This window comes from Cryphonectria parasitica, assembly GCF_011745365.1.
Source record: "Cryphonectria parasitica EP155 unplaced genomic scaffold M406scaffold_3, whole genome shotgun sequence".
Classification (NCBI taxonomy): domain Eukaryota; kingdom Fungi; phylum Ascomycota; class Sordariomycetes; order Diaporthales; family Cryphonectriaceae; genus Cryphonectria; species Cryphonectria parasitica.
The window spans coordinates 4,522,621-4,544,897 of record NW_024468911.1 but is presented as its reverse complement, the minus strand read 5'-3'; the positions used below and the strand labels follow the sequence as shown (position 1 = coordinate 4,544,897).

General features: G+C 53.4%; 5 protein-coding genes across 5 annotated transcripts; 3 read left to right on the top strand and 2 right to left on the bottom strand.

Moving 5' to 3' along the window:
• Positions 1–796: 796 nt before the first annotated feature.
• On the top strand, positions 797–2,348 carry M406DRAFT_289256 (uncharacterized protein; the record flags this gene model as incomplete). Its single annotated transcript, XM_040918844.1, has 1 exon — positions 797–2,348. The coding sequence occupies one exon, from the start codon at positions 797–799 to the stop codon at positions 2,201–2,203; it is 1,407 nt and encodes a 468-aa protein (XP_040778936.1). The 3' UTR covers positions 2,204–2,348.
• A 317-nt stretch (positions 2,349–2,665) lies between these two features.
• Positions 2,666–3,545, top strand: M406DRAFT_355790 (ribosomal protein S17e). The gene is made up of 3 exons (XM_040923258.1): positions 2,666–2,836; positions 2,935–3,135; positions 3,224–3,545. Exons 1-3 carry the CDS (start codon positions 2,690–2,692, stop codon positions 3,320–3,322), a joined length of 447 nt encoding a protein of 148 aa, XP_040778935.1. The 5' UTR covers positions 2,666–2,689; the 3' UTR covers positions 3,323–3,545.
• Positions 3,546–3,712: 167 nt separating this feature from the next.
• On the bottom strand, positions 3,713–4,729 carry M406DRAFT_289249 (uncharacterized protein; the record flags this gene model as incomplete). Its single annotated transcript, XM_040918843.1, has 1 exon — positions 3,713–4,729. One exon carries the CDS (start codon positions 4,727–4,729, stop codon positions 3,848–3,850), a length of 882 nt encoding a protein of 293 aa, XP_040778934.1. The 3' UTR covers positions 3,713–3,847.
• Positions 4,730–16,732: 12,003 nt separating this feature from the next.
• Positions 16,733–18,162, top strand: M406DRAFT_254393 (uncharacterized protein; the record flags this gene model as incomplete). The annotated part of the gene is made up of 2 exons (XM_040916960.1): positions 16,733–17,829; positions 17,943–18,162. 2 exons carry the CDS (start codon positions 16,733–16,735, stop codon positions 18,160–18,162), a joined length of 1,317 nt encoding a protein of 438 aa, XP_040778933.1.
• A 2,761-nt stretch (positions 18,163–20,923) lies between these two features.
• On the bottom strand, positions 20,924–22,187 carry M406DRAFT_321800 (Metallo-hydrolase/oxidoreductase). Its single transcript, XM_040919554.1, has 2 exons — positions 22,095–22,187; positions 20,924–21,991 (listed from the first exon to the last, which is right to left on the bottom strand). The coding sequence occupies exons 1-2, from the start codon at positions 22,153–22,155 to the stop codon at positions 20,985–20,987; spliced, it is 1,068 nt and encodes a 355-aa protein (XP_040778932.1). The 5' UTR covers positions 22,156–22,187; the 3' UTR covers positions 20,924–20,984.
• Between the last annotated feature and the right edge of the window lie 90 nt (positions 22,188–22,277).

Here is a 22,277-nt window from a genome sequence, read left to right as displayed (position 1 = left end):
ATGTCCTATGGGGACCCGGAGATCCGTTGCTGTTTTCTCTCTCAACTCCGGTACCTGGGCAGAGATGACCACCATATCTCGCATTTTCAAACGCCGTTTCATCGACGTATGTAAACCATTTTGAAGGTAAAATTTCACAATGATTAAAGGAAAAATCTCTGATCTGCAGGAAACTCGCCAAGATCCTATTGAGAAAGCTGGGACTGCGCGTGTGCGTCTAGCTGCATAATACATGGGCCGCCTGAGATCAGATGGAAGAGTCGTGTTGCAGCCATCATGATGCCTTCGAATATCCTCCCACTTGGCGGGTATTAACAAGCTACTCATATGGGAGAAGCTGTTATAGGAAAATCAAGTCACCGTAACTTTTCCGACCGCCATGGGAGATGTCCTTCTTCTGAGTATTCTCTCTTTGATTCCATCTTGACGTAGCACAAGTAAATTTCTTGTCCAACATATGCTAGCAGGTGGCTGGTCAACGGTTCGTGGTTTTTGTTTTCTTCTTTTTTTTTCTCTTTTCCTGCCTTTCCCGCTGTTACTTTTCGAGACGAGGGGCGTGCGGCACAGCAACAAGTACGTACCATAGTATACAGAGCTTGAAAATGGCCAGAGCTTCTGGCTCGAGCTCGGACCTAGTGGGGTGGGTCTAGCGAGACAGACCAATTGCGTGGCTGCCGTTTTGCCGCGCCGAACATTTTCTTTCGCAGACGTCAGGTCAAACACCCTTCGACCCGTGCGTCTAAGTTGCACAGCATCTCGTCTCTGGATTTCTGGAGGGAGCTGCGGCAGCTTGACAATGGCGACAGCAAGCAGGAGTCTGACACCCGGTGGCGCGCTTCTCCGGGCGTCACGCATGTTCTCTCTGCCCTCAGCAATCCCATCACCTCCTGGCGACTACCAAGCCGCGACCAGCTACAACTCCGACACCGCGACCGCCGCCTACCCAACTCTACAGACAGTCACGGCCCCGGAAAGCTTCAGACAACGCGGAGACTGGGGCTTCAAAAGAAACTTTCCCCTAAGGTCGACTGCCAAGACCAGCACGCCATACCTTCGTGTCAAGCAGGTCGACTCGCTGGAACATGTCACCGACTTCACCTCGGCGGCGGACCACACATTGTCCTTGGAGAAGTGGCAGGAGATGAACATAGCCGTATCACTCCCACACAATGCGAAAGCAGAGGGCGTAAGCCTACTGACGAAGATGGATGACGCGCTGGAATCGGTGTTTGAAGACAAGCACGATTTCACTGCAATCGACGATGCTGAAAAGATCAATGAGGCCGGACACAAACGTTGGAAGTTTAAAGGCCCCTGGCTTGCCAACCTGACCGAGGGCGAATTCCAGACATACCTGAAGAGGGAGGTCCGCGGAAGGAGGGCAGAGTTCCGCCAGTTCTTGCGCCAGCAAATTGCGCCTGACCTGACCAAGAAAGCGAAGCAGCGCGCCATGGATGAGGGACTCGATCGGGAGATCCCCGATGTGCGACCTGAAGAAGTCACGGATGAGCAGGTTCTCGACTTTCTCCGCGAGGTCCGTGAGTATCGCCAAGTGCTCTACGACCTTGTTGGAAAATTTCTCGACCTTGCGCCCCTCGAGCCACCCTACGCGGCAGACCACTTGGGCGCTCTGGCACCGGGTCAGACGAAGCAGATTTCAAGGCCAAATCCATACGCCAGAGATGGGCCACCAGCAACCCACCCGTCTGCTGGCCTGTCATATCTACGGAGCAACGCATACCTCGAGAACCACCCTGTGTACGGGCCGCAGCAGAAGCACAAGCCCGTCAAGGCCAGAATCATGCACCTTGGAACGGGCCAGAACGCAAGTGTTGGAGTTGGTGGCTTTGTCTCGGCATCTCCCCTTGCCAGAACAGCGTTCATGAATAAGAATGAAAGGCTCGACTTCAAGCAGGCTGGCGGGTCCAAGCTCTGGGTCAACATCGTGTCCGCCCAGGTCAATTCGGACGGTCGGGCTGTTGTGAATATCGAAGAGGCTGAGCGACAGTCTAAGATGGTGCAGGAGGAGATGCAGGGAGAAAGGCAATTGTACCACCAGGCAGTAGAAAACCCGGTAGAAGAGGCCATGCAGCTCAGAGTCCCGAGATCATCGAAGTCGCTGCGTGGGAAGGCTACCTGGAAGAGCAGCAGCTCAAGTACTTATGGCTTAGATTGGGCGGATGAACCGCGAAAATCGAAGTGATGAAGATCAAGTGGAAGGGTTTAGGCTTGAAGACAACCGTGGGCTGCTCTGATTTGTTCGAAACCACGAGCGAGACACGAGCACAAAGATTCTCACCTGTACAAGAATTTAGAACTAAAATGGAATACATGTATCATTGATGGACAACTCGAGTTCTGTCAATTCGACACCCTGAAGTTCTCTTACCAGCACGTACACCCATCTACTATGTATTGCCGTAGTACAGTACATTACGGATGGAGCTAATGTCTCGACTCCTAGGCCAAAACCCAGGGCGGCAACACTGCACTATCACCTGATGAAGGTCACGTGCATCTTTGCCCTCGCGCACGGACCGTCAGTGGACCCACCCGCCGTAGCAGGACCGAACTTTGAACTTAGCATTTGGACTACCGAAGATTTTTGACAATCAACGCTCAACACGACAACTCACCCAAGTCTCCTTCCCTCGAAAACCTCCCAAAACCCCCTCACAACACCGTCAAAATGGGTCGCGTTCGTACCAAGACCGTTAAGAAGTCCGCCAAGGTCATCATTGAGCGGTACTACCCCAAGCTCACCCTGGACTTCGAGACCAACAAGAGGATCTGCGATGAGATTGCCATCATTGCTTCCAAGCGTCTGCGCAACAAGGTGCGTTTCGAACGACGTTATTTGGGGACATGGAGAAGCGACCTTCGGTTGCTAAGTTTTGGTGAGGTGATGGGGAATTGACAAAATTTTGACAACAGATTGCCGGCTACACCACCCACTTGATGAAGCGTATCCAGCAGGGTCCCGTCCGTGGTATCTCCTTCAAGCTGCAGGAGGAGGAGCGTGAGCGCAAGGATCAGTACGTTCCTGAGGTCTCTGCTCTCGACTTCACCCAGACCACCGAGTCTGGCCAGCTTGAGGTCGACCAGGACACCAAGGCTCTGCTCAAGCACCTTGGTGTAAGTCTTTTCGCCCCCCCCCCCCCCCCACCACAAGAAGTCTGAGAGTGATGTGGGAAACTGACACGATTTCTTCTTATTTGAACAGTTTGACTCCGTCCCCGTCACCGTCAACCAGGTTCACCAGGCCCAGCCTCAGGAGCGTGGTGGCCGCCGCTTCGGCGACCGTCCTCCCCGTCGCGACTAAGCGCTCTCGACGATATCGACCCGGACACGACTCGTGCGGCGGTGTTGAGGATAACTACAAGAAAAAGTCTACAAAATGCATGAGGGAATTTGATACGGATACCAGGCTTGGTTTTGGGAAATATAGGGTTGTGGCGTCTCTGGCGTCTGCGGCATATCTACTGCTGCCAACATGGAAGGTAGTGAGCTTTACCAGCTAGATCCAATGCAGATCTCGTGCTCCTACAAGGTGTCGCTGATTCTCTTGGGTAATTCCGGAGAAGATGCTTGATTGCCAGTTTTCTTCCACTGCTGCGACTAGGTGCTCTTGTTTGCGTGTGTTGTGCCTGAGGGCCACCCGCCCACGGACTCCACCTACTGACCTTGATCCTCTTGACGCACGTCTGTCTTCACGACGGATTTGCCTTGCTGAATGAATGTCTCTCCATCCTGACCTGTATTTCGCCTGAATGGGTATCGTAAAAGTCAATCATGACTCCAGGAATTCTTTTGAAAACCGCAGGGCTTTGTGTCCGTATGCCTCCTTTCAGGAACCCTTCTCGAGGGCAGGGCCACCTTCGGCCTCGGAGCCAAATCTTGACTTGTAGCCTTCAATGGTGTTGTCAGCAAGGGATGGAGCCTCCGGCTCAGTGGTCACCTTCTTTTCGCGGACAACAATGTCCACGGAACGACCGGGCGCCTCCTCGGCACCATCACCTCTCTCGAGTGCCAGTGCGGCGGCATGCTTCGCAATCTTGCGATCTTGGTCGAGCTGTAGTCTGGCCATCTCAGTTGCCAGTCTCTGAGGCTCACCCTCGCTGTCTCTCTGGGCATGGCTGCTTCCCGAACCACTCTTGTCCTTCTGCTCTTCAGGGTAAAGTTCAACCCTCAACTCTGGTAAACCTACTCTTTCCCAGGCGGCCGTCTCGTTGAGCTGCACCTTCACCCAAAGTGCCCTCCGCGTACACTCTGTGCTACACCACTTCTCCAGCTCCTTCGTCTCGACAATATCAAAATCTTTTCTGCCCTTGTTCACCATCTTGTACGTCCCGGCACCCTTGTACCTGCGGCGCTGGTTCGGACACAGAGTGTAACCACACTTATTTTCGTTTAAGTTTCGCTCCGTAATCAGGTCGTCGTAGTCGGACGGCTGGAAAATACGGACAAGCGAAAGGAAAGTCTCGATGTCGGCCGGGTGCGGAGACGAGGCCTGGTGGGATGGGTGCAGGGGTAGATCGAGCAGGGTCAGGATGTGATTGAAGATGAGCGCTTCGATGTCCTTTCGGTCTTGGAGGAGGCGCGCATGATGAAGAGCTATCGCGCGCGGATCAGACGGGGTTGATGAGGCCGGCTCTTGACTCTTATCCCCTGCAGTAGTCTTGGGCTTCTTGAGGATGCCCTTGACGGGCTTTGGTGTTCTGGAGGCCATCGTGATGTGGCGGGAGGAGGAAGGCGGGGTTCGCTGTTGCGGCTAAGAACGGCGAGATTCAGTAGACACTTTGTAGTCTGCAGGGTAGCACTGCTCTCAACAGTCAATACAAAGGACCACAGCTTCGCCCAGAGTTTGATATTTTCCGTGTTCGTCCGCAAAGCTGAAAAGAAGAAAGAAACACCCCTCAAGCGTGGAACCGAGACGAAGCAGTAAATTTGTGGTGCACTGATTTTGGTATCGTGGTCGCGCGTCTTGCAGACGTCAATGGTGGGGCTCGTAGGCTGTTTTCATGCGCAGCGTTCAGCCACAGTATCAGATATGCCTAGGAGGCTAATGCACAGTCCACTTCCTCCCCTCCGGTTTGCCCTCCACCGTAGCCGCCTCAACCATTCCAAGACACAAGGTCCTTACCAACACCGTCCTGTCGACTGCAGAGTCAAGGGCGCCTGTCTTGTGTGTTTTGAATGAGTTGAATAAACCTCAAGAGGACGGTGGCAGCTGATTACTCGACCTGTGTCGACGACATCATCAGGTCACCCCCTACGCTCCGCCTTTTCCACCCGCCTCCACTCGTCGGCCTCAGCACGAAGGCGCGCAATCAAACACCTCTTATATTCCTGCCCACCAGATGACTCCTCGAGAAACGCAGCCATACACATAGACACGCACACAAGAAGACGGAGAGAGAGAGAGAGAGAGGGAGTCGGAGAGTCGGAGATCTAGAGAGCGTTCAAACTGATTTCTGCTACGGCTAATGGTATGTTTGGTCCTTTTGCATTCCATGAGTTTGTATTGAGTCTTCCTACGCATGATCGCAAGAAATGGTTTCGGTTTCTCTCATGGGAGTGCTCGTGGTGTCATAGTAGTCACAGTACACAAGACGGGACGTCGCCGAGTGTGATTGGAATGGCTTGAATGTTGCGCCTCTGATCTTTTGGTTAATGCGCTGACGTCGGCTCTAGCTTCGTCCGCAACGTCCCGCAGCGCCGTCCCGCCTGAAATCTGCCTGAAGCTCCTGACCGATCGGCCCAGGCAGCGTCATCGTGGTTTCCTTTCTTCCGCAGCGACCAAGCTTACGGGTTGCTCACCACCAAGTTTCAGCCTTGTTACCCGCATCTGCTTTGCCGTCACCAAACTTCTCCCCTTCAACTAGCATTATCGTCGTAGACCTCCGTCCTCCGACCTGCTTGCCTGCATCATACAAACCTCGCCTGTCGCTTGTCGCCTTTCGCATCTGCAACTTCGACTGCAGCTGCTTCCGGCGTGTGCCCCTAAACCAGGGTCACATTAGACTTAAACATCTCGAAGAGCGACAGCGCCACCCCCTCGCATCGCCCTAGCTTGGCCCCAGGGCGCAGCATTATGTCCTTCAAGGTCAAAGCTATCTACGAGTACGCCTCGCCCCACGAGGACGACCTTCAATTCGGTGTCGGTCAAGTCATAACGGTCACAGACGAGGAGGACGCAGACTGGTATACCGGCGAGTACGTCGACGAGTCTGGCGCAAAGCAGGAGGGGATTTTCCCTCGGAACTTTGTCGAGAAGTATGAGCCTGTAGCTCCGCCGCGTCCAACCAGAGCGCGGCCAAAGAAGGAACACGAGCCAGCTCCAGAGGAGGCTGCCGCTGTTCATGATGCGCCTGCCTCACCTCCGGCGCGCACTCCGGCGGGTGACGTCGAGGAGGTGAAGCCCAACTCGCCACCCCCTCCTCCAGTTGCCGAGCCCATAGCTCCGACTTCTCCTCCTGCGCCGAAACCAGCCGAGCCCGAGCTTCCGTCCTCACCACGTCGAGCACCTGCGCCCGTCCTCGCCCAGTCTCCTCCACAAGCAGCACCCGTCAAGCGTGGGCCGCCTCCTGTCTCGGAGAAGCCGGCCAGCAGCTCCTTCAAGGACCGCATTGCTGCTTTCAACAAACCCGCCGCCCCGCCGATTGCGCCGTTCAAACCGAGTGGTCTTGGTGGCGCAGGAGGCAGCTCTTCGTTCATCAAGAAACCTTTTGTTGCTCCACCTCCCAAGGGCAATACCTACGTCCCTACACAGCGCAATGCTCCCATTGCTCCTGTGTACCGTCGAGAGGAGGACCCCGAGATCAGGGAAAGGGAGGCCGAAAATGTCGAAAATGCGCAAAAAGCAGGACTGCTGCCGTCGGAAACGAAGGAGGGCGAGGAGGACCAGCCCAAGCCGATGAGTCTGAAGGAGCGCATGGCCCTTCTTCAGAAACAACAGCAAGAGCAAGCGCAGAGGCATGCAGAAGCTGCCGCCAAGAAGGAGAAGCCGAAGCGCCCTGCCAAGCCGAGAATGCCCAGCCATGAACCCGCCGCCGAGGGTGCTGAAGAGGAGCTCGCTCCTCCTGCGCCTTTGTTGGAGCGCAGGGACACCGGCGAGACTGGCGGTAGACGGTCGCTCGAAGAAGGCCATCATCCTCCCAGGGTGCCTGCTGCACCCCGTCGCAAGCCCTCTAGAGACCCAGAGCCCAGAGATGGGAACGAAGCAGATCTGTCCGGTGCGGGCGAGACGACAGAGGACCAAGAAGAGCTCACGGAACGCGATGACAGCGACGAGAAGCCACGACGCCCATCCCGAGTGTCGATACCTGCACAGCCCGCTGCGGTTGCAGAAGAAGAGGAAGCCGAAGAGGAAGAGGCGGGTGAGAAGGAGAAGGAGGGAGAGGACGACGAGGATGAGGAGGATGACGATGACGACGACGATGACGACGAAGAAGCCAAAGAATTCCGTCGTAAGGAGGAGCTCCGTGCGCGCATGGCTCGACTCGGAGGAGGCATGGGGATGCCTGGCATGTTTGGCATGCCCATGCCTGGAGCTGCTCCGTCTCTGCCGCCCAAGAAGAAGAAGGCCTCTTCCTCTGAGAAGCGCACGAGTGAGGAATCTCATGATTTGCCTTCTCCACGCGCTGCTCCTCCGGTTCCTATGATGATGCCCTTGCCTGGTATGGGTCGTCCCAAGCAGCCAGAGGAAGAGTCAGCAGCTGCGGATGAAGAGGCAGCTGAAGACGAGGAACCTGCGCCGCGCAGTCCTCCAGCTGGTACGATGGCCCTCCGCCATGCACACGTGCTGACCGTAATGCTGACATGAATTCAGTTCCTGCTGCATCTACTGCCGCCCCTCCAATTCCAGGCGGGCGACCTGTCCCTCCGCCTATCCCAATTGATTGTATGTATTCATTTCTGACTACCCAAGGACTATTGTGCTAACAACATACAGCACGACCTCCTCCTGCTACGCCCGCACCCCCAAGTGAAGGCTCCGAATCTGGTGATGAGGCCTCAGATGTAGGCGAGCCTCTGGACACGCCTAGAGGTGAGGAGCCCCCTGCGACTAGGGCGCCGCCACCTCTGCCTCCTATCAGTGCCCCAGCACCGCCTGTGCCTACCTCTCCTCGAATGCCGACATCTCCTAAGTTCCATGACGATGAGGACACGCCCCTGTCGCCTACAAATAAGCGAGCTAGTCGGCCTCCGCCACCCGTCCCCGGGACTGCTCCTGCGCCTCCGTCACAGACTCGGCCACCTCCACCGCCTCCACCTGGTGGCCTGCCAAAGACTTCCACAGCCGACGACCAGTTGGATGATGAAAACGAAGAAGTCACAGAGTATGAAGGGGACTATGATACTGACATTGCTTCCTCCGTTCCCCACAAAGATGCTTTGAAGGCTCACGGACGAGAGTCTAGCTTCGAGGATACGTTCTCGATGACCTCTCCAAAGGACGCGCCCCCTTCTCTTCCGCCTCCGATACCGTCGGCTGCTGCTCCTAGGGCCCCTCCCCCAGTACCAAGTCAGCCGCCGCCGGATAGTCGCACAGATGCTCGGAAGTCTGTCGACGCTCCTCGCGTGGCCCCTCCCCCGCCGCCACCACCGTCTAAGGAGGTTGAGCAGGACGACGACTATGACCCCTACAACTACAATGCCACGTCATCCAAGGCAAGTGTGATGCCAGGTGTCCCTCAGCATGCACCTCCACCTCCGGCACGCCCCTCAGACGATGCATATGCCGCTGGCGAGTCATCGCAGCAGGCTTTCTCGGAGCAGAGAGGTCCTCCTGCGCCTTCAGCAGGTCGTCCGCCGGTCACACACCGCGGCTCCCTGGATATTCGTCCCGGTCGCCGATCAATGGATATGCTCGGCAGGCCGTCTATGGAGTCTGGCTTTGTTGCCAATGACGTTGACCTGGCTCCTCAGTCTGGATGGTGGCTGCAGCCAAAGGGTCTGCCGCCTCAGTTGCAGGGTCGTAAAGACATATTCTACGAGTCGGAGGAATCCCAGTCCATGCAACGTGGAGTCAAGGCGACTGTGACGAGAGACATCTATGTGTTGTTCCAAGACTACTCACAGACGGTCATCACAGTGCGCTTCGATCCTCAGGACGCAAACGACGTGCATTTGGAGCAACGCCATGAAAGCCCGCCCCGCAGCCTGCGTCAAGATCAGCTAGAGGAATCTTATGAGCGCTTTGGCCGACCCATCTCTGATGCTGTCACCGGAAAGAAGGACACCGTCATTGGAGATGGTACGCCACAAGGGCTTGTTCTCGAATTGCTCAAGCCACTGAACGACGCCCTCCTGCCTGTCGGTACTCGGGCTTACGGTGCACTCGTCTACTCCAACCTGGCCAATGCCAGCACCACACAAACCGATCAAATCCGGCCCGGCGACATTATCAGCATTCGTAATGCCAAATTCCAGGGCAAGCACGGGCCTATGCACGCGAAGTACAGCGTGGAAGTAGGCAAGCCGGATCACGTGGGCGTTGTGGCAGAGTGGGATGGTACGAAGAAGAAAGTCCGCGTTTGGGAGCAGGGGCGTGAGAGCAAGAAGGTCAAGATCGAGAGCTTCAAGCTGGACGACCTTCGCAGCGGCGAGGTCAAGATCTGGCGTGTCATGCCACGCAGCTGGGTTGGCTGGGAGGGTCAGAATTAGGAAATGGGCCAACCGTCGATGCCGTTGAGATGTACGGGGAAATGGTGTCCTGGATGCGTCAGCAATTCTCGTGAGAGCCTACGCTCGTCTGCTCAGTCAAGCAGTCGACAATACGACAACATCAACGCACGTGATAGCAGAGGCGGAAGTGCGAGTCCGCAAAAGAACCCGCAGAGGAGCCCAAACCGAGGGCCTTGGTTCTAGTGCTGCTTTGCAGGACGTGGCTTGGGCTGCTGGTGGTATAGAAGTCACAAAGGAGGGCAAAGCTGGGGAGCGAGCTTGAGGTGAGGGTCCACAAATGTTTGTCAGCACATGAGCTGGAACCATCATGGGCTACCGTTTTCTAGAATCTCGCATGGTCTGGTGGCCATACTGCACGGCGAGCAGGCAAGCAAGCAAGCGTCGCACGTCCATGAATTGTGTGGCCAGATCACTCACTCGTTTTCTGCATTGCTGTCTTCAGTGTTACCCTGCATCAATCACTCCCGGTCTAGTTATTCATCACTGCAGGACAATTCGAGGAATTAGTTGAGTCCACTCGTGGCATTGTGTGCCACGAGTCCCTGGCCTGGCAGTCAAGTTGATTCAGGTCACATCTTATATAGTCTTACAGTTTTGTTTATTGCGAATTGTACTTGCATCGCCACTTCAAATTCCATATTTCTGTGCCAGCATACAATTGATGTTCTAATGCATTTGGGGCCCATGCATCAATGTGTATTACTTGATAAAAGCACACCAGCTATTGATCTTCAGCTAGGGAATTTGACATGTTGCTCAATGCATGCCTGGTCTCGATTATCTACCACTGAAGCTCATAGGTAATAAACACAAGCACACACAAGTGGCAACAGCCTGCAGCCTGCAGGGCAATGTGCTACGGCCTATAGATGCACAAGTTTGAACAAAGTATATCTGTCCTATCGAAGTTTGCTGCCAATTGATTTACTAGAATGGTTTCCTTGGGCCCTAGATGCCTAATATCAATATGCAGGATAACGCATCCGTAATACATCTTGTATATTCGCTTGTCAAGACGTGAGGCAAACCATCTTTTTATTTTTTGAGAGCTTAATAATTAAGTGAACTGCCGTTATCCTGGGACGACTTGCACACGAGATGAGCAGGAAATCACTGATGTCATGGACAGTTAGTGTTCCTGCCAGGAGAATTGGTATTCAATCGAACAGCAGCACATTTCAGCCGGGCTTCCTATTCGAGATGAGCATTTAAAGGGGGGGGGCGGGGGGGCGTGACTCCGTACGTGACCTTGGAATAGTGTCATGAAAGCGAAAAGTATTGGTCTTGACACATCGCGTGGGTACATGCTCACACCGTTCAATGTTGATCGCAACTAGCTCCCCTTCCTCACACACTCTCTCTTGGACCTCTTTGGAATCCGTCTGTTCGAGTTGGCTGATTGTCTGTAACCTGTATCAGCGCTACCGAGGTATCATTGACGTCAAAAGCACACAGTGAACCATGATACTAAGCCGAGCATAACAACACGGCAGAAACTACCACGTCCTCTACCAATGATGATAAGAAGCAACGCAAAAAGGCCCATCAAGTCCTCCCCCGATCCGACCACCTGCCTCCCGCGGAATGAGGCCGTCCACGTCGAGCACGAACCACGGGCAGGCAGGTATCACAGCTGTCGTCATCAGAAGGAAGATCGCAGCGTCAGACAACAACACTACACACACATTATGAACGATGTCGGAGGGTCTTCCAACGGAGGAGAAGCTGAACTATCATCGGGAGGAGTTTGGTCTTGCAGAACGTCCAAACAAGGCCATTGGCAGAAAGGTCATGTGCTTATGTTTGCCTCTGCCGTGGCACGATGGTACGGCTCACTGCACGTTGAACCCGCTCGTCGGGCCGCCGCTTGCTTTTTTTTTCCCCCCTCCTCCAACTCTTGTTATAGGAGGAGGAGAGGAGGAAAAGGATCAGCTCTGACGTCGTGGAACGTGGTGTTCTAGAACAACCTTACTTTGTCCTTGCGTTCTATCGGAGGACATTCGGAATAGTGGCACGGCACAGGATGTAACAGCATGCGCAGTAGACATTGGCGGGAGCAAGGTAGGGTGGTTGACTGGCCGGCTGCTGTGCTAGCTCGACGTTGGGCTGGCTGGCTACACGAGAAGGGCGCATGACTCTCTTGCATAATTCAAGGCATTCAAAGACGATCATCAAGCTTGAATGTCGATCTCTTTATTTCTCAGTGCAATATCTTCTTTTCTTGGTCAGATGCAGCACGTCCCGTCACACCATCAACGGGAGTCTGGGCCCATGAGCAGTCACTGACAATTGGGACACTTGGTTTAGAGCTCGGGAATGGGAGCTGCACATCTGCCCATGCTGTCACATGGTCGAGGACGGCGAGCCCAAGTGCCTAATGAACCTCGAGGATTGGGAGACGAGAAGGGGAAGAAAAGTGTTCCTTCATCCCCGCCATCCATTACCTCGCTTCTCTGGCGTCTTCTGTCATTCGTGAGTGTACAGACGAAACAAGGTAAGGGAAACCCATAAATAGTGTGGACCTAGACCGATCCATGAAAGTATCGTCTGCAGAACCCGTGGCAAACCGGGGGGGGGGGGGTTGATTGATAACAAAAAGACTACAAAGCATATCCAATGGCACTCCCCCCTCCCCCCAGATCCTGCTCATTGGCGAACCAATAGATGAAGTGCAGGTCGCGCCATTAGAAATGGGAATTGACAAATGAAAGTGTTTTGGATCCACCCCTTCCTTTGCTCACCCACGGGCGAGCAGGAGGAGGTCGTTCCGCGGAAGTCGCATCGCATGGGGGCCGTAGACAATCGGCGCTGGGGTGCAGCAAGCACTGTTATTTTTTGATTTTTTTTTTATATTTCTTTTTAGCCGCATATTTTGCCCACCCTATGAGACCATGCCACAACGCAACTCCTCTCGATACGCCGCGATCGGGTGCAGACCGGGGAAAATGCGGCGACAAGGTCCTGACCTGCACGCAACGTGCATACAGCACATGCACTGCATGCAAGGCGGGACCTGGATGAGAGGACTTTTTGGGGTGCTGCACGTTGTGCTGCGGTCTCACTTGTGAGACATTGCTGCACGCGAGGGCTCAGAACGTTGGGGGAAGATCTGCAGGACAGTTTGACAGCACAGCATGTGGGTTCCTTCCCCTCCTAGGTGTGTGTCCATGTTCAAAGAAGAATACCGAAGGCTTCAGTTAGTTGGGCATGCATAGTAGTCTACTCACTGCTGGGCTTCCTACAGTGGGGTTTGCCCCCCCCCCCCCCCTCTCACCCCCCAAAGGAAAGAAATACGCCACTACGCAATGAACAAGTCAGCAACCAGGGGCTCCCGATGCAAGAGATATGAAGAAGAGTATAGCGCCGAGATCTCCTCCCCATCCGACACCCGAGCCACTCAGGGAAAACGCTGGGGCGTCCTGGCGTTTGGAGATCGCCCAATAGATGTGTGAGAATGAGAAGAGCCCAGCCAGGCTGACCACCTTTCGCCTCCGCCGACGCAACAAAACAGCACTTCGTGTAGTGCGTCCGTGGTGAACTGTATTCCGATATGGTGCGACGTAGGATCTGGAGAAGAGGTGTCACTTTTTCCTCATGATCATGTGGAAAACCAATGAGTCGGCTATTCAGATGTTATTGGCCAGACTAGAGGAGAAGAAGGGCATGTCGGGCATCGATCAGCGCAGACACACGCACAAGTACCCCAGCAAGGGTTGTGGGCAGTAGTGACGAAGCGATGACCACAAGTGGTAGGAAGAAGACGATGACAAAAAGGGCATGCGGCGTTGCGTGAGACCGACTTTTTGTTTTGTTGTTGTGATTGTCGTTGTAATACGAGATAATTCCCAATTTGGAAAGAGGATCGATCCTCTCAAGAGTGACGCAACCGAAGCTGCCACAAGGAGAAGGATGATGAGATTGAAAAAAAAAAAATGAAAAAAAAAGAAAAGAAAAGCAACAGAGGACGTCATCGTACTTTACAAGTGCCGCCTGGGGACTATTGCATTTGCGCCTCGGCCTACCCTGGCGATAGTGGCTAGAGAGGTTGGAGGCGGCACACATCCCACATTTGGCGTCCATCGCTTGCCAAGCTGCTGGATCACGATGCCTCGCTTTCAAGTCCTGCTGTCGCCCTTTTTACGCACGAGAGCCGGGAGCTACTGACGTCCACCAATGGTCGAGATGATTGATTTCCTCTTCCGAGATCGGGTTCACACAGCGCGGTACAGCAGATAGATAGAATCGATGGTAATGAAAAGTGCCTTGCATGGGTTCAGAGTAGACCAACTTTGTTCTTTTGTTCTTCCTCCCACTGATGGAAATCCAACCCAACCCAAGTGGATGTCACATGAGACAAGAAAGTATCCAAATGCAAAAGGAAAGACGATGTCGCGCGCGACATGTAGTCCATCATCTTTTTTTTTTTTTTTTTTTTTTTTTTTGCATCTCGATGTCAATGGCGCTCAGGAGACCTTTTTTTGTGGTTTGGGATGCGACAGGCACGTTGCATACGGGAAAAGCAATACCTCAGCGTGAGGCAGTAAGGGTAGGTAGTCGTTTATGGTGTCTAAGGTTTCCCCCCCCCCCCCCTGCCGGTTCAGCTCGGGATCTACTGCTGTGTCTTGTGTGTAGGAGATGGCGCTCCCGTTCACGCGGCCTTAGTGGACTTGCATGGATTGTGAATGTAGTCAGTGGCTGGAATAATCAAGGTGCATGTCAAGTTTTTTTCATCAAAGGACGAGATCTCTCGGCGAAATCTTTCGGGAGGTGTAAGAAAAGGGAGTAAACAATTCCGTGTTCCATACCATTTCTGCCTCCCTTCGAAAGCAAGGCAAAAAGAAATAGAGACAGAAGAGATAGGGACAAACAGGAAGCTACTTAATGGTATGCACAAGTCACACCACTACCATGGCGTGGTGGAGTGATGGGGACACGAGCGTCGGGATGTTCTGAACCAGAGTGGCCTGTCGGCTTCTCATTAACACGTCCTGCTGGCATCCCCCGCGCTAACATTTCTCCAGTCCCCCATTAAAACTGTCAACGCTGCTGCTAATACACCTACTTGACCTGGTACGGTCTCTCTTCTCCAGGCTACCCCCCTGACTCGCTCAACATCCTGCTCTCCTTCTCCTCCTTCTTTTCCTTCCGCCTTCTCTTCCCATTTTTTCTCCTCTACCGACGCCATGGGACGTACGTGAGCTGATTGTTTGGCGACCCTCCCACGGATGATAAATAATTCCAGCCAATCACATTGTTGGGGTTTGGGAAAAAGTCTTGCAGCCTGACGGCGCGATGCTGAGTTAATCACCCTGCCCCGTATACATCTTTCTGCCTACTGCAGACCTGGTGGCCTACTACCTAAAAAGTCAGCTTGGATCCTTTTTTTTTGGGGCCTCTTCTGACCCTCTACGGATACCGCCGAATTGCCGCGGACAACTCACAACCATTCAAAGACGACAAGGCGTGCGGCATTGTTGGCTAGAATCTATCTATCCATTTTCATCATGTTGCTGTTTTTGTTGCTTCGGATTTCAGGCTCTGCTAGCCTTTCAGATCACACGCAAGGCTTCCCGTCTAAAACGCGGCGATCCTTTCTGCCTTCTCTCTTTCTATGAACCCAGTCATCATCTGTAACGAGCAGGGTTGCATCCGAGGGGTGTGCTGTGACAAAGCACAGAGTTACGTGCAGTGGTTCCATTCGTCAGCCTTTTTCCCCCACTATAAGGTGTGTGTGTATTTGGGACGATGTGCAGTGGAGAGAGTCAGACTTGAACTGACTCCCCACCTGTTGGTGAAGCAGCAGAATGTTGTGTCCCTGACCGCAGAAAACCGTCCGCTAATTTAGCAATCACGTTGTCGTACTACATTGCATACCAGCTTGCATTGAATTGCTGTACTTGATTTGATCGGTATGTATGAAGAAGAAAAATCACATGTTGTACGGAACCGAGTTGCTCCCTCTGGACAGATCTTCATGGATGGATGGCCCGCCAAGTCCAGTCTTCCGTAGCCGCCCGATCACACGCAAAGCCCCCCTTGCAAAAGCATCTTCTAGCAAGGGCCTCTTGGTTCTGCTACTACCACACACCGGGAAGCCTGTAGAACCCCCCCCCCCCCGTCAACCAGCAGCTCGCTTGCCTGTCTCGCAAGCCTGTCATCGGCGGCCAGCGCTGTTCCATACCTCCCTCCTTGGTTGGTCTCGGCCCTTGTAAGTCACCTAGCTCAGCTATATCGAAGTACCATCGTACCACACGCAGTGCCTATGTACCGTTGTACACACTCTATTTTGCTTTTCTTTCCTGTCACTCCTTGGCTAATACGCCAGACAAAATGTTATGATTGCTGCACAGAGCTGGCCTTGGCGCCTTTTTCCTATATCACTCCCACATACGTCCTAATCCGATGACCCTCCTCCTCCTCCTCCTCCTCCTTTCACCCCACCACGCTCCTGACAACAAATTCACACACGAAACAAGTCACCCAAAAAAGGCCTCTTCGCATTCCGTCAACCATAGCCTGTCACTGACACGAACTCCACCCAAGCCTCGTCCAGGAAACCCAAAAACCCCCTGACGAGCCTACACGTTTGGCCTCACCTGAAAGCCGAGAGCCACATCAGCTACTGTATCAGCATCCAACAGCCCTTCACAGCCTCCCCCTTCCCCTAGGTCTTCTCTCTTCTCCCCTGCGGCCGCCTTCTTCTCGCCCCATAAATACTCCCCCCCCCCCCCCTTGTCCTTCCAAGCCTGCCTGCTGCTACTGCTACTACCGCTGTTGTCGCAAAGCCGCCCGAGAAAGCAGAGAGCTGCTGTTAGGCAACGAACGCACCCCACCAGGAGGTCTCATAATAGGGCCCTGCACCCTCGCTTATTTCTACACTTCCCAAGTCATCACGAACTTATCGCACTTGGAGGCCTGACAACCAAAGACATTCTTCACAATGCCTTCCATACCAGATCAATATCCTCATCACCACCACAATCAATGGGATGATTGTGGTGCCGACAGTCGAGAAAACGAGTCGATGAGGGCACCTTCAACAATGTCATCCTCTGTTGAATACGGAAAGCCCTACGTACAATACATCGAATGCGACGAAGACCTGTCCCCAAGCACAGCAACAGTTCCACGGTCCTCAGTGGACACGTACGCATCCACAGATTCTTCAGACGAGGACGAAGAAGAAGTCGTTGCCTTGGAACGAGAAGGAGACCTTGCCAGAGGCCGTGGCTGCGACTACATCCCGCCATTACCATCCTACTACCATGAAATCACCGAGCCCAACGTGCTCGCTTCCACCCCCAGGGAGTTCGCCGAGCTGTACCCCAGCATGGACCGTCTTTCCATCCGGCACGACGACTTCACCACCGACGGCAATATGAACCTGCGCGTGGACACCATGGCCGCGCACAACCGCCGCAACGGCAAGAGGGTGGCCGTGCAGCTCTTCCACCTGCGCATGTACGACCTGGCCAAGCGTGAGTTCTCCCTCCGTCGGTATTGCCGCGAGTCAGGCCGCGAGGTGTGCAACTCGAAGCGCAGGGAGGACCACGACGTCTCGCTCAGCAGCAACGGCCGCCCCACCCTGCAGCGGTCCATGTCCACGGCCATGAAGAGCCTGGCGCGCCCGCACCACATGCGCCGACACAACTCGAGCGGCGGGTCGTCGTCGTTGTCGAACCCTGCCGCCGCCCAGGGCGACAGCACCAAGCGCCCGGCCACCTCCCACTCCGACACGAGCGTGGATGCGGGCAGCGTATCGTCTTGGTCCTCGGGCGGCGGAGATCACCACAAGCAGGGCCAGCCTCGTCCCAGCAGCAACGCCATCAAGCTCGAGTTCAGCAACTATGCGCGCGTGGACGTGGAGCGGAAAGGCTCCAACAAGAAGAACACGCGCTATGAGTTTGCGTGGTGGGGCCACAAGTATATGTGGAAGCGCGTGGTCGAGAAGCACCTGGAGGGCGTCGTCTCGTTCCATCTTATTCGCGATGGCCAGCCGAACCCTGTTGCGCATATCGTGCCCGAGACACGATCGCCCAACCAGGTCGAAGATGACGAGAGGGCCGGTGGTTGGGTCCCGCCCTGCTTTATGTGGATTAATGACCATGGTGTTCTTGATGCTGCTACTGATGTTGCCGAGTAAGTCTTCAAAGTCTTGTGTGTGTGTGTGTGTGTGTGTTTCTGTGTGTGATGGTGATGATGGTGATGATGATGGAAATTGGCAGTTGTGGCTAACAACAGTCTTTCTCAAGTGTCATCATGGCAAGTGGTCTCATGGCTCTCGTCGACGACTGCATCAGAGAGCGCTGGCAAACCAAGAAATCATCTCGCATACCCGTTCTGGGTGAGATCGAGTCAACAGGGCCTCGTGCCTTCATGCATCGTGTCTTTACGCAGCGCAGGTCATCAGGGGACCATCATAACCACCACAATAGCCCACTCCGAAACGCCAGCCCTATTCCTGCTTTCTAGACAGCCACCGCTGCTGTTCTAGAATTGTTGCATCATCATCATCATCATCATTTTCATAAGTCGACTGACAAGCTGTTACTCGATGGGTACTTTGTGTGTTCTACTTCTTGGTTTGTTTTATTCTGGGCGAATGCTTTTTTCTCGTTGAACTTTTCCCCATCTTTACTTTTGATGCACTTCCAGCGTGCGGTCTAAGGCGTGGCGTAACGGGACATGGCCTCTACTAAGAGAACAGACATGATTATCAGTTGGCCTCACAGCGCCACAAGCATTTATTTTCGGCGTTTGGGGTTTTTATTTTCCTGTTCTTTTTTTGTTGATATGAGTAGGGCGATGTAATTACATGAATGCCTGCACACGATAGTATCGAGCGCAAAGAGCGTCGAAGATACTTTGTTTCAACGGCGTCCTAGTACAGGACGTAGTACTTCTAATCTTGAGAGACTGCTCGCTGAGAGTAAGTGCATATTGCTGCAAAGAGATAACGTATAAGGCTTATGCAGATTCATGTTGCGCTATTCACGAATTTAGTCCATAAACACAAGGTTTCTCTCTCTCTGTGCCTGTCTCGCTCGCTCGCTTTCCTATATTTACACCGAGTAATCACACGAGCAAAGGACCGACATGTACTTAGACATTTAAGCTATTGGTCGTCTACTTAGCCGAGCGCAAAGTACATGTTCACGTCGTGCAAACACCTCAAGAAGGTCTGAAAAGATTATACTCGTCATTGTAACAGCCTGACCAGCAACACCAGCCCTATTTCCGAACAAAGTTGCGTAATACAACACCAGCCCACCTCCAAACCACATCAGCAAATAGAGAGTTCCCCCTAGCCACCCCCCCCCCCCTCTGGAAACACCCCACTCCCCAGAAAACACAGCCTCTCATCAATTCCGAGCGTTTACATATCTTGTGATACCGGACCTAGACACTCGGCCTGCAGAACGGGTCAGAAGCTTAGACTCATCCGCCAGCCGCCTGTATTTTTTTCCCCCGGCCCCCACGGCCGACATACCTGGCTGCGCCCAATTTTCAAATTCCTCCCGAACCATCAGGGTCCTTCGGGCGGGCTGTGCATTAGGCAGATGTGGGAAAGGAAGGAAGGAAGGTCTTGTGATCGGCAGTGCCATGTCACTGAAGCCATCGTAGCGGCGCAATGGTTCTGCTGGTGTCTCTTAGGGATGAGGGTAGAGTGTTTCGTATCGAGTAGATGGCCGGCCTGGACAGGAAAGGTTCCATGCTTCCTACATACTGTTATGACACGGTGGCTCTCGTAGCGTCACAGTTACTTGAGCTGCGGCCTCTGAGACAGGGGCTTTTGGGACATGGTAGAAGCAAAGCAAGCGAAGCGAGAAAGATGGCTGTCTTGCTGGCGGATCCCGTGAGGAGAGAAGAGGGGGGGGGGGGCTATTGGGTAACTGGCGTGGATGTCGGACCTTAACAGTTCGTCCGTAGAGGACTTCCTTCGTAATACACCCGTATCTCGACAGATCGTGGGTCTTGACTTGCGTCTGTCTGGTACATAGTCAAAGTCCGCCAGAGTGACCACTCAGAGCTGCTAGATAGTGGACTTTCACAGATACTCCAGCGGTGAAGAGCTGCTTTCGTGTCTCAAAGCCACATGCAGGTCCATTGGCGGTGATCTTCTCCCCCGTCACACAGTGAGCAGATATGATGCAGGGGGAACTCAGCAAGCGTGGCCCGACATTTCCTAGCCTGGATTTCTTTCTATTGTGGCTGGTCTAGAGAGACAAGAACTGTGCCTGGTTCGCAATTCAAGAAGGGATTGTCTCAATATCGATGCAAGACATGTTTTGCTGGCCCGTTTTTACGAACTTGTAGGGAAGACAAGTGACATGATTCAGCAGAAGCCTCTCGGTATAATGGTGTATTTTGTACAGACCCTCGAACTCTCGCTGCAGCAGAATATCTTTAACTCTCGAGGGTTTGAGAACTCCAACACTGCCTTCTAAATTCCGGCTTGCTTACCAGATCAGGAAGCTGTTAGCTCCCTAAGGAGACATTTGTTTGGTGGTTATCTCTTCTTTGCAATGTTCACAATGAAGCGAATGTATATTGCTGGCTCGAGAAGTCTGGAAGTTTTGTTTTTCAGAAAAAGTTCTGGCTATTGATGTGTGAAGACCAAATGTGTAAGATATATCACCGCGTGCCTAGATGTTGAATTTACATAAGAATCTAAGGAATATCAGCATGTGATACACGGGAAAGATGCGTTGAGAACTTGCTTACCAGAAATTTCTAACTCACTTAGTTTTCCATAATTTGATTGCAAAATGGCTGTCTATTGCGTATCTTCGAATCGGAAATTGGTCTCCAGTAGTTGGTAATTGGCAAATGCTGAGAACCATAAGAAAATATAGGCGAATGAAAAAAGGCAGGTGGCCTAGAGGAGAGGGCGCAATTTGAGACTGTAGCTGGCGTGCTATCAAATGTTACCGACTAGTTGAAGAAGCGTATTTGAACGGGACACGTGTTGGTGCACTTTGGCCAGATCGCCAGGAGAGCATCACTGAGCTGTGTTTGATTTGAAATGGGGGCTTTGGGAATACCCATGGAATCATGCGCAAAGGGAACAAATGCAGGATGGGATGAGTTTTGATACATAGCATATTTAGGGCTACTATATTTCAGCCTGCTCAGGTCTGTTTTCTGGGATGTTTTGGAAGAGACGGACCATTGCTGTCTTCGCCCTGCTCTCCTCAATACTACTCAAAGTTCTGATGAGTACAGCACAGCTGTGGGGGAAAACCAATATATATGTATATGTGTGGAGAGATGAGGAATAAGTACTACATAAATCACAGCAAAGCATCCTTAAAATCCTTAAGAAATGCCCAGCGCCCTTTCTTCACCCATCCCTTCGATGCGAAATCATTGGCAGACTTCGGGAAAAAATCAAGCACATCCAGCAGACCAGTATCGTGCGCAATAACAACCAACACCTTGTCCTGCGCATCCGCCTCCTGCAATTTCGCAATTGTCCTCTCGGCCTCTTCGGCATCCACAGAGACACCCCCCTTGGCGATGCTGTAAAATGGCTTCGTCGTATCGCCGTGTGGAAGCAAGTGTTCGAACAGCGAGCCGGGACAGGGCGTCGTCACCGCGTGACTTTCCAGCGGGTGCGGCGAGATGGACTCTGGGAGAGGCAGGTAGGCGGACGGGCGGAACTCGCCTGCCTGGTGGCTCGCATCGCCGCCCATGAGGATGTACGAGTCCGGTTGGCTGGTCACGCGAGCTAGGGCGCAGAGGTGGCCGATGGCGTGACCTGGGCTGTTGAGGAGGTAGAAGGAGCCGTCGCCGAAGTAGTCAAAGGACTCGAAGCGGCCGACCTTCTTGTCTGGGCTGAAGGTGATCTCCTTCAGCTCTCGCCCGGCATAGTCGGACTCCAGGACCACGGACTCTGCGTTTGTAGGGTAGCCAGGGACGAAGGCATCTTTGAATCCCGGACCGACGATGAGGGCCGTGGAGGGCCCGAAGGTGGATGGGTCTCCTGTGTGGTCGAAGTGCCAATGGCTCCAGACGATGCCCTCGATACTTGAAGCAGAGATGCCGTTGTCTTCAAGAATCTCACGCACGTCCTTCTGAACTGTGATTTTTGCTTCGAGATTCTTGATCATGTCCACTGTCACTGGACAAAGATTCTCCCAGTCTTTCCGGACGCCAAGGTCGAACAAGAGTTTGCGGCCAGACGGATGTTCGATCAGGAAGGAGTAGGCTGGGCACTCAAGCGTGTCATACCCCTTCGTGACGGGGGTGAAGAAGACCTTGGTTGGAATGCCCCCGATCCATGATGTGGTATCGATGACTGAAAGTCTCTGGTCAACTGACACATCTCAACGAAATCCACAGTATCGCTCGAGGCACGCATTAAACACGTGTTGTAAGAGGGGATGGGCGTTTTTGCTTACTTCGAACATCGACGGTGGCCGAGGAGGGCTCGATCTCAAACTTGGGAGCTGACTTGGCCATCTTAAAGAAACACTCTTCATGGGATACATATGATGGTATCCACTGAGCGAAAGTATCCCAATAGAGAAAGCACACATGAGTTCTTTTTCAAAGTACGTGCTTTTATGATCTCCAAGATCTCA